Raw genomic sequence first — 12321 nt, forward strand, 5'->3', positions numbered from 1 at the left:
CTGCTGGAAGAAATTCGAATCACGAAATGGCAGCAGTGGTGAAGGATGTTGAAGATATCATCAGGTACTTTTGACATTTTTGAAATCAAGCATGTGAAGAGGGCCAACAATGCTGTTGCACATGAGCTAGATGTTCTTGCCTTCTTGGTCTTTCCATGGCTATTGGACGTCGCTTGCACTAAGCTTGTCCAGACTCCGTCAAATTAAACCTATCTACAATCAAGAGCTTGCTGCTCTTACTGCTCAGATGTTCCCTCTGCTTTTCTACAGCTTGGTTTATATACTTACATCTACCAGTTTTATCTAGTTTTTCAAAGGGGCATTTGTTACTTATTTGTATATATTTCAAGCTTTTGTAATGGTTCTAATTTGATCTCTAATTTTGCTTTTATCTTGAGATCAGCTAATGTGAACACTAATTTAGCCTCATATGTTGTTCTCGGATTGAGGCTAAAAGTTGTAATCCCTATTAGTTAATTAATAATATTGTCTACTTTGTGTTGAAAAAAAAAAATAATAATAAAAAATAAATAAAAAAAAACCTTTGTGAAAGTTTTCCTTTATTTTATAACCAACGGAACTCATAGTTAACAGTTTACAAATGGGCACGTTCTTCTGATGGTTACAGTTACCTGATTGTATGATCTTCAATTTATTTGAAAAGATGCATATTATTGTAGCTAACATTCACAATCTACATGTAAACTGAAAACCACATAGCGGTATTCCTGAGTATTTGAATCACTATCATTGTTGAACCGAGGACCATGAATTTGCGTCAATCCAATCAAATGCTATAGGGCTCAGGAACGCATCTGGTATACCGAATGAACTGACCAAGGCCAGAGTATGAGGACGCAGTTCACTACAGAGCTTCATCACTTCCTTCCTCACCACAGCAGCATTCTCAACAGACAGGTAGCCATAACGAAGGAATGAAGCATCTTCTTCCAAGACCACCAAAGCATACAATGTTCGTAACAAAGCTAATACATCCTGCACATTTAAAGCATGATTAATCTTGATAACATATAGTAATAATATAGGATCTTTCAAAAAGGTCAAAACCTTAATAGCCCATTCGGTTGATTGTAATATATGCAAAAGTGGTCATGAACATGAATCTATATGTAATTTTGTATAAAAATGTTAGTAGAGTATGTATCATTGTACTCCTCCGACACCTAATTTGTGTTTTTATTAATATATTGAAAAGTGAAAAAATTAGTAAAGAAATTTGTAAACAATAGCATATACTCCGTATGCAGTATTTAGGGATACTATGATACTTGCATCATCATAGACAATACTGTCATAAATGAATACAAGTATAAAATCATTACCATCTGTGCACCATTCATTACTGCCTACCATGTCATAAAAAATCCAATTTAGAAGCATGCCCACATACTTGGAAATTTAGAGGACATAAACTTAATTATGGCCTGATTTTGTTTCCAAAAAAAAAAAAAAAATTATGACCCGATTTCAATATGAAAAAAAAAAAAAAAAAAAAAAAAAAAAAAAAAAAAAGAAACCGGTATTGAAACAGAGAGCTCAAACATCAGTCAGATGATTTGTTATTTAAAAACAATATTAGCCACTTTTCACCCATAAAAATCTTGTAGTACATTAGCAATAATGCACGTGACTGTACAATGTACATTTAAGGGAGCATTTGATAGTCTAGCTTTGTTTCATTCTGTATGTGGATCTATAAAGACTAGACTTGGGCTTAATGAGGTTATATCAAGCCTACTAGTATCGTAAATTCGTAATATTTAGCTTACTTTACATTATGCTAAAATGATAATGGGGCCATTGGACGGCCAAACTGTTTAGATAAATTTGCACTGAAATAGTCTAATTCATGTGCACAGCTAGTTTATGGTTTTGGTGTCTTAATACATAATTCCTTCATTTTATTTAGTTACAACATTCTATATTTCACGTTCGCCAATGCATAACTTCGACCATCAATATCTTTAATTATGCATTTGTAAATGTTTTAAAAATTAAATACTGATAAACTATACCATTAAGACGAATCTAACAAGATCCCACACAGCTACATTTTTCTCTCAAGTATAAATGACCAAAAAAAAAACAGAGGAAACACATATTTGTTAAAGAACCAAGCTACTACATGTTGCAGTTTATAAAAGGTTGAAGAATTTCCAGATTGTCAGTTTATGCATTTCTTATACAAGAACAACCCTATATTGGCTCTATGGGATGCATTTTATCGTAAGATGTTGGAGTTGGTTTGCAGATTTTGAATGAGTCGATGGAGTGTTAAAGTTGTGGCTCAAGTATCGCTAAGAAATGGGACAGCGAAGAATGGAAGAAGCAAAGTAGAAAGCAATAGAATGCTGTAGCAGAGGCAGCACGTCCATGCAACCTGAAGCACTTCAGAGTAGGGCTGTCTTTTGAGGTAGTGGCTGCTGGCAATTCTTTGTGGCCTGGACTTCTTAATTGACTTGGATATAAGGGAAGTAAGGTTTATCAGTTAGCGAAATTACGTTTATCAATTTTGGGAATTTGTGGATTAGGGAATTGAATTATGGCTTATAAATTTGGGATCAAATTAGGGTTTATTAATTTTGGGAATTAGGGTTTAAAACTTTGGGGATTCGGTAATTGAATTATGGCTTATTATCAAATTGGGATAAAATTAGGTTTGATTTGTGAATTAGGGTTCAAAAATTTTGGGTGATTTAGATTTGTGATTTTAGCGACTAAGGTTTATAAAAAATTAGGGTTCATAGCTAGTTTTTGTATGGAGAAATTAGAGGGAAATCATAAACTTGAGACTGTAAATTGAATTTTTGGACGAAAACCATTACAGGGTAGTGCTAACCAAACTTTTTGGGTATATAGGGTAGTTTGACGAAGGTTATTTAAAGTGGTAGTTATTTGCAAAAGTAGTCTTTTAATAGGCAGTTTTTGACAATAATTCTATTAGTTTGGGAAACTCAAAACATGTTCTCATTGAAAGTCAAAAGTAGAAAAGAGTTCCTAAAAGAGTAAAATTGAAGAAGGCATTAAGAAGTTGAATTAGACAACGCAGGAGTAATTTCAGCTGTTGTGTATAACCTATGAAAAATTTGTTCCATTACGGTATCCTTCTAATTTTTTGTTGATCATCTATGTGACTGTCATGATTATTGTATCTGTCTCATGTGTGGTGGAGTAGGATAACTAATAATCTTCTCAATCAAGGGTTCCCAGGTAATGGTAGCTTGTAACAGTAACGGTTTAAATAGGGGAAGAAGGTGAGCTCAAAATTTTGGTATAATAAAACAGAACATCCCAGCACAAAGCGCAAAAAAGTATAGGCAGGCCTGATATATGTTGTAAGTTATTACTTGTATGTGAGTGGTCCTTAACTAGTTACGATAGATGATTACATATTTGTTCTAAGAACCTATGTTTTCCTAACAATTTACAAAATGCTGAAATAGACATAAATGTCCAAATCAATCCTTTACCTTAAGTGGTCCAGCAGCAACATTAGCTTCAGCTTCAATAGAAGTAAGCAAAATCGCCTTGTCAGCAAAAGCTCTGCCCAAATCTTCCGCAAGCTGATAAGCCTGATTGGAAAATAAGATTATTTGCATTAGAGAAAGAAAGTGATACTATATTGTGACCAGGAGAAAAAAAATTCTTCCCCCAACTGGACGGATTTTCTTAGGTTCTATCTACAATAAGTATGATCTTTATATAAGATGAGCATCCTGACCAAAGCAAAAGCATATTCTTTATTTCTTCCTTGCTTTTGATGTGTTGAAACTTCAGCTACAAAGCGTTTTAACAGATCTCTCTCTCTCAGGTAGAAAATATCAGTCTGAAAAAAAATAAATAAATAATAAGTATATTATATATGAACATATGACTTTCTTGAAAAATTATCAATGAGATACAACCAATCTCTGTAAAATGAATACCTGAATCTGGCTACTTCTGAGAATAGAACCTGTCAGTTGAGCAGGAATAACAGGGCTGGGGCCGTTCATGTGCTCCAACCACAATCCTTTAAATGGTCTATTTTGCTTTTGAGTAGCCAAGTATTCCCCAAACAATGCTTTACTCACCTGGACAGACATAATAAAACCAATTCTCAGGTGCAAAAACCAATTGCTATTTGACTTATCTTAACAATGTGCCAGCAAGGAAGAAACCAATTAGAAAGTTGTTTCAAGTGCATGAATAAATAATCCTTAGTATCAATTATAAATGATCCATACTATAACACCACCCTTTTCAAAACAGTCTCATTATTTTGTGAGCTTGTAAAGACAATAAACTTGATGACGTGTACACATCAAATTGGCCCAATTTTATTTAACTTTTTTTGTTTATTTCCTTTCTCTCCTCTCCCCAAGGCCGGCTATAAGGGGGAGCAGCCTAAGCGACCGCTTAGGGCCCCCCTTTTGATAGGTCCTGCTTTGATAAAATTAAGACTGTTTAGAGGTTGAAGAAGACAATCCGATTGAAGGTAAACACATAGCTTATTTTTAGAGAGAGAACTTAGAAAGAGAAATAATTGGGGAATTCATTGTGGGGCTCTAGATAATCAACGGCCCTCATCTCAGGAATTAGTGCTAAGCCCATCAAAAGGTGCAAAATTTTTATATTACATTGCTAACTATCATGTGTGTGGCTACCAGCTAATACACGAGTAACCTGTGACTAGGTAACCCCTGACCAAGTAACCCCTGACCAACCGAGTAACCCCTGACCGAGTAAGCGCTGACTGACCAAGTGAGTAACCCCTGATTGACCGAGTAACACCCGACCAAGTAACCCCGACTATTCTTTCAAAAAAAAATATTAGCCACACATGAGAGTTTTGTGTATATTTGTGCAGCATAAGGAATTTGTTACCAAAAACATCAATATAATAAATATATTTATATAATCTGATTTTTTTTAAATGAATAGTTTTAATTTATTTTAAAATTGATAAATTTAAAAAATTTCATCTACAATACTATTTTTCTTATTTATTTTTTCAGATTATACCCAGAACGTGCAATACTTTTTATCTTGCCCTCTTTTTCTCTCATGTCATATCGATACCATGGCACCCGACAAAGTTTCAATATAATGACTAGAAAAATGATCAAATAATTCGAATAAATCCAACAATATAAGGGGCAAAATATTATGTTGGTGGATTATGTATGAAATACGTTTTTTTTGTTTAGGGCCCCTCTTTCATTTTTGCTTGTGCAACACCTAAGCCCAGGCACCTATTAGCCCAACCTCCCTACCCTGCTCAATCACGAACCAAGCCCCTTATCTAGTCCCTGCTGCCAGCTTTACCTTTGAACTAGACTTCTGTCCACTACTTCTCAGGACACTGCTAGCAACCCTCTCCTCTTCCAACTTTAACCACCATGACCAACAGCCCCACTACATTCCCCTTTGGATCAACAAATTGTACGCAAGCAGATCGTTATCATTGCCAATATTTTTAGGAGAATTGGGAATACGCAAGCAGAGCATTATTATTGACATTATTTCAGTTTCGACCACATACTCCAATTTCTAAATATTCATTACTTCGTTAGGAACACTGTCCACAACAAAACTCCATAACCAAAAAAAAAATACATATAAAATAAAAGGTACTGGTCAAACCAGATATCTAACATTAAGCACTGCATTTTCAGTAAAAGAGTGCAAAGAATCAAAATGTTAATAGATTACTGTGTTTTTAGCAACGTGATGGAGGGCTCAATGGTAAAGCTCCCATGTGGTTTAGATCCAATTTCTCCTAATCTATAGGTTGGGTGAGTTGTTCATTATTTTGCGTTCTCCTCCAACCTCCTTACAGCAACAGTAGACCAGATAATCGCCATATATGAAGGGGGGAAAAAGCAAAACCTGAAAGGCCGGTTAGCTCTCAGATCTCATCACACAAAGGCTGCCTGAATCAAGTAGGTTATGCTTGTCCACAAATTGTCAACAATAACACTATCATGCACAAAGCACAACAATAATTCAAAGACTGACAGCTATCAGCAGTTCATAGACTTCAAACACCTGCTTTAATTTTTAATTCTAGGTGTGTTTGGCCACAAATTGAGTACTACATATTCACTTGCTATGACTACCAACTGCAATCAATTTCCGCCTAATGCATAAGCTTCAGCACAAAAGCTACAGCTTGAGCATATGATGAATGAATGACCAAGAAAAGCTGGATAATTAGATGCTACCTGCTGCATGAGAACATTATTGTCTCCTTCAAAGGTTAATTGCACATCATACTCGCCTTTCAAGTGACCTACACGATTTTCAGTCTTCAGACCTTGGCCCCCACAGGCTTCACGGCACTCCTGGAAAAGTAACGATAAAAAATACATCAGTTTTGATGAAAAGGCAGGAAAATAGAACGTAAAACTCACCATTGCCAATATTTACCTGAAGTGTCCGCATGTTATGCCAAGTTAGCATAGCTTTTAGGGCACTTGAAACAACATGAATTGTCTTATTCGTTTCAGGTGATCGTTTCACATATATAGATTTCAGATAGTTTCCAGCAAAAGACATTGCATATCTGTAACAAAAAGAAATGCTAATTAGTACAAATACCAAGTCGAATCCAGAAACCATATAATTAGGCATATAACTGGAATTTATCAATCATATTTAAATGCTATGCCTAGATTATGAATTTATGAGCAAAATAATACATTACATTTTAAGAGTAGGAAACAAGATGCATCATGATATACCATTGCAAAACCGCTAAATGGATGACTTACGTCTTTGCAAGAAGGGGCAAGAGTCGACGCTGATGGCTTGGATAGTCAAGCAATAAAACTTCAGGTTCATTTGGTGCCAGAGAAAAGGCTCGCCTTGACAAAGCATACCTTAAAGCTGTAGCTAGACCAACCTAATGGAAATTGCCAACATAAGTCAACAAAAACAAGTAGGAAAAAAAAAAAATCAAACAAATTTATATTACAAAGCATGAGGCATCAGTTACCTTTGCAACGTAAATGGAACTGACTGCAATGTTGACACGTCCAGATGTCAATGGAGCAAGAAATGCTGCAAACCTCTGAACAAAACCCAAGCACATAAAATTAGACAACTAAAGACAACATTGACTTTCTATTACGTTTCATAGCAAAAATCAATTCAGAAAAGGAGATATCCAGGGTAAAAAAAGTGAAATTCAAGGGAGTATCAAAAGGCCAGCTGAACAAAAACCTGAACAGGGTCTTTAATGGCACTAAGATACTGGCCATCAGGAGAAACATCGGCAACTGAATTCAACAAATTCTCCCTAGGTATGCGAACATTATCAAACCTAAAAAAATAAAAGACATATAAACACGATACTTCAATGACAAACAATCACGGTCAATAAAAGCTAAATATCATCACGAATTACCAGATACGGCCATTGTCAACGCCATTTAACCCAATTTTATGACCACAATCAGCAATACGTATATTTGGACAAACATTGCCGTCTTCATCTCTGATTTGCACTATAAACGCATGGACACCTTCATCTTTCCCATTTATATGGAGTTGTGAGAAAACAATAGTATGAGTTGCATGCTACAAAAACATTACAGAAAACGAACGTCAACATATGGTAAAAGCAACAAGAAAAAAAAAGCAAGAGATATAAGAAGAGATAGAAATCCATTCCATACTTTAGCTGCTCCTCCGATCCAGTACTTTTGAGCTGATTCACATGGAGTATTGATGATAAACTCTTTAGCATTTGGATCATAAGTCGTGACTGTTTCAATTCCTCTGACCTAACGACATCAACAACCAAGTTCAGAACTTTAATAGTTAATGCGCACAATGACAGTATCAAAGTAATTCAATGAAGAATATCATGCTTACATTACTTCCATGCCCCAGCTCAGTCATAGCAAAGCAACCCTTCATGCCATAATCCTCCGTAATTTTCAGCCACTTGTCATGATGACGCTTTGTGCCAAAAAATTGGATTGCACCACCCCTGAAATCCATGAATACCTAAAGATTAATATATTCTGCTTTGGCAAGGTGAAAGCAGAGCCTAAAAACAATTTATATGCAAGAAAACGGTATATGTATGGATGTCCACTACATAAACCCGTTTTAAAAGAGAGTGGAAAGAGAAAGCATGATAGGCATACTGTAGCCGTTTAGCTTATTTCCTCAATGAAAGTTCCTCGCCCAGAAGGTGGGCAGGAAGACAAAAATGATTGAACAATAGAGAACTTCAATAAATAAATAGATATATAAAAAAGTCTGGTGAAAGGGAGAAAGCAAGAATTACATAATACAGACTCTAAAGTTTATTGACTGCATTAGCTTTGGTATCTCTAAAGTTTGTTTACTTTTCGTTTGCAGAACAAATGAAACTAGCTAAGAAAATCATTTGAAATTAGAGGCTAATTTCAAACATGACATGTATGCCTGCTCAATTATTTACGTAAAAGGTCGTAAACAACTTGCTTACTAGCTTGACCATAAACATTTTCATGATTGTTAAGTTCAACACCAATAATCACTTTAATTTAAGTATAAAGTTCAGAAAACTTGTGAATGAGCAAGAAATGTAGACTACACTATTCAATTTAACTCATAAACACTACGAATAAATCCTACCAGGAGCAAGACGCAATTGATGACGTCATAGTCCAAGAGGCATAATAGCATGGAATTAATGAAATGGAAACCTAAATTACACGAACCCCACATCAACAAATGCATCTAAAAGTAGTGATTAATCAAAAGACCCAGCAACATCAAAATTGTTCATCCAAAGATGTCGAAAGAAGAAAAGAAATTTTATGCTATGTTACAATGCTAATGTAGAATCCAAGCCCTCCAAGTCAAAATCCTTTTTCTTTAGTAAACCCTTCAAAGAGAAAAAAAGGGGATGGAGAAACTTCTTAATCAATCACACTAGATCTTAAGATATACTCTCTACACTAACTAAAAAGTCCTATTTAAACTTGGCACACATTTTGAGGAGAGGAATGTAGTGATATATCGTTGTTTAAATTGAATTTTTAATAAAATGAAGAGAAAATAAAACAAAAGAAAGTAAAGTGTTTTAGTAGATAATTAATGTTGACTGCCATTTCAAAGACTTACTAGAATCAGTAAATAAATACATTTAGCTACCAAAACCCTCTAGAATTGGATGGAGCCCATCATCATTTATAAAAATTTGAAAATTAAAATTGTATTGTGGTCCTTAATAAGATGCAATTCTAGAAGAACATTTGTTCATTGGGTGACAAAGGTAAGGCTTTCAACAAAAGTGTGGCCATTAGGGGAGTGACGCGGCTGCTTATTTAATGGTGCCTTATGCATAATGAATAAATCATGACTAATAGCATACATCATCAGCTTGAGGGAGTCAGAATGCCAATGAAAAGAAATAACTTAAGTCTACTGAAGTAGGCGTAATTAACTTTCCTATTTTTGCATAAAGATAAATCTCAACTAGATAAAAAGTAATTAGTAAACATATAACTATAGAAATTAAATCCCCTTCTCATTGTCACAAGATATGAAATCCACTTTGTAGCATCAAGAAAAAGATAACATTTCCACTTTTGTGAATTATACTGAATGATGTCTTATTATTCGATCCCCTAAAACCATTTAACAGCTAAATATCTTCCATGCTAGTATAAATTACATCAACAACATCATCATAATTTCTTAAATAAACTAGCTTGAAATTTCACATAAAATACTCTCCAAATCCAGCTGCACAGGAACTCTTAATCATCATCATTAAGCAGATAAATCAAACAGCCTATATACTATCCAAGCAACCAAATTTGATGGACAAAAATGGTCAGCAAAAAGGAAAAAACCAATCCTAAAAAACCATAGCATAGCTCACAAAATTATGAAGCAGGAGACGTCATTGTTAAACAACAATTGAATGATCATCACAACCACAAATCTATATCTTAACCGTCAAGTTAAGAATTTAGGGGGCAAAAATCCCATACCAAAGAAAGTAATGAGCCCCCAGCATAACAGCGAGGGAGTGATCATACATCTGAACAACCTCATTCAAAGCCATTCTCCTAAGCTCAACTGCCGCTCCTCCCTCCGTAATCCACCCTCTAAAAACCCCATGACCAACCAAATAATGCATCCGCTTCATTGTCACCTCTCTCTGCTGTTCCATAGGCTCATTATAGTCAGGGGAAACAAAAATCCTGCTGCCTATCTTTCTTGGATTAAATACACTGTTCTGAATAATCAAATTATAGAGCGAATCACGGTCTTCGATGTTGTGCATATCCAAAAGGGCTCTCATTTCTTTGGTATCAAAAGTGATCATCTCTTCTTGAGAAGCCATTAAAGAGTGAGGAAAAAGAATTGTTGACTTGTAAATGGGGTTTGTGCAATGTGCTCAACTAGTATCTTAAACTACTCTATATCAAAAGCTGATGCAAGGGGGTAGGTGAAGTATTGCTAGTAGTTGGAAGTCAGCAAATGCAAGCTCCTATTTAACAAGTATCCAACAACCTTAACTAAAAAACATTTTTAAACATTTACCAACAAAAAATAATATATAAAAGAGTGATGTGTTTAGAAGTCTACAATCAAATCTATATCTCGTTTATATCATTGTCTTTCGTGCCAACATGCATCAAAAACCTTTATTAAATATTAATAAATAATTCATTAAGAAGATACCAATAAGTATTCATCTAATTAGTCTTCAAAAAAACAAAAAAAAAAAAAAAAAAAAAAAACACGGAACTATATTTTTTCTTATGTACGAAGTATAAATTACTACTCCTTAATATTAATCCAAGAAAATGATAAACAGTGTAAAAAGTCAATACGTATCGCTTTAAAAAAATAGAGAGGATTAAGTAATTACTCCAATTTTAAGTCCTTGACTTTCAAAGAATAATTTTAAAAATTTTATCAAAAAAATTCCTAGTAAATTACAACATCCATAAAACTACAAATACCACCGCACAAACAAATAATTAAAAAATATAATAAAAATAAATAACACCCTCCATCATCTTATGTCTTATTTTTTGCACAGATTTCGATAGATATGAATAGAAATTTTCGTCTTAGCATTTATTTTAAAAAAAAAAAAATCTTCTGAACCAAAATTTTTTCTGGGCAAGAATTGGCGATAATTTTTATGAATTTCGCAAAAATAAAATAAAAAATTACCAGAGAAAGAAATGGACACCAAGCTTAATAGCAAGGGAATGATCATAAATCGCCAAAACTTCATTCAACGCCATTTTACGAAGCTCATCTTCTTCCGAATCCCCAGTAAGCCAACCCAAAAAAACCCCACAATCACGCAAATACTCAATTCGCTTGACGGTGATCTCCCTTTGTTGTTCCATAGATTGATTATAATCAGGGCTAACAAATTTCCGATTACCGCGAATCGAGGGGTTAAACAGATTGCTCTGAATCATGATGTTGTACAACCAATCACGGTGATTGATGTTGTGGGAATCCAATAGAGATCGCATTTCCTTCGTATCGAAAACAGGTTCCGATTCGACGAGTTCCGGAGGAGTGTAGGAGAGGCATGGCAAAGAGGAGAGAAGATTGGGTGATGATGAAGATGAATAATTCAGAATTGGGTTGAGATGTCGAGTAAGGATTTTGGTTCTGAAGGTGATTTGATCTTCAGAAGACGCCATTGATGGATGGAATGAAGGTGAGAAATTGGAATGGAATTGGAGGAGAGAGAAAGTGAAGGAATTAATCAAAAAAAATAAAAATACCCGCGGAATGTAATAGAATAGGAGTGAATAGAGGTTTGGATAGGAATGCAGGAAATGGGGTGCATTTGTAAAAAAAATTGGTTTGGTATGGTTGACTATTATTGTATGGGAAATTGAATTCAATAATGTTGTGGTTAGAGTAACGTATTTAAACTATACTGTGTATAATTAATTGGGAAATTAAGGGTAGGTAGGTATGTATGGCAATATGGTTATTGGTCACACACTCACACATTACAATTTACAGGATGTGCTTTCAGGAGAAGAGAAAAAGTGTTTTTCTAAGCTATATCCCTTAGGACATCCACAATATAACAAACCTTCAACACGTCATTATTACACAAATCTTTTCCTAACAAATCTTTCCCCAACAAACCTTTCATCAACAATAGATAAACCTATTTATAGGTTTATGTAGGGGACCACTATCAATATAACTCATGAAATTCATCCCTACAACTTTTTTCCTTAAAAATAAAAAAATTAAAAAACTTAAAAAAAAAACAAAAAAACAAAAAAGAGAGAAAAGTTTCACATTTTTGCCAACTAA

At 34.5% G+C, this 12321-nt stretch overlaps 1 protein-coding gene across 2 annotated transcripts; it reads right to left on the minus strand.

Moving 5' to 3' along the window:
• Positions 1–527: 527 nt before the first annotated feature.
• LOC145619512 (acyl-coenzyme A oxidase 3, peroxisomal-like) lies at positions 528–11839 on the minus strand. 2 transcript variants are annotated; one of them, XM_081674218.1, is made up of 13 exons: positions 11200–11839; positions 7882–7999; positions 7683–7790; positions 7412–7584; positions 7228–7327; positions 7001–7075; positions 6777–6907; positions 6433–6568; positions 6228–6347; positions 3948–4094; positions 3743–3847; positions 3492–3593; positions 528–996 (listed from the first exon to the last, which is right to left on the minus strand). In XM_081674218.1, exons 1-13 carry the CDS (start codon positions 11685–11687, stop codon positions 748–750), a joined length of 2052 nt encoding a protein of 683 aa, XP_081530344.1. In that variant the 5' UTR covers positions 11688–11839; the 3' UTR covers positions 528–747. The 2 variants fall into 2 exon arrangements, with proteins under 2 accessions (XP_081530344.1, XP_081530345.1); XM_081674219.1 differs by lacking the exon at positions 11200–11839 and adding an exon at positions 10002–10390.
• Between the last annotated feature and the right edge of the window lie 482 nt (positions 11840–12321).

The sequence above is a fragment of the Chenopodium album genome, chromosome 27 (genome assembly GCF_948465745.1).
Source record: "Chenopodium album chromosome 27, dcCheAlbu1.1, whole genome shotgun sequence".
Lineage (NCBI taxonomy): Eukaryota > Viridiplantae > Streptophyta > Magnoliopsida > Caryophyllales > Amaranthaceae > Chenopodium > Chenopodium album.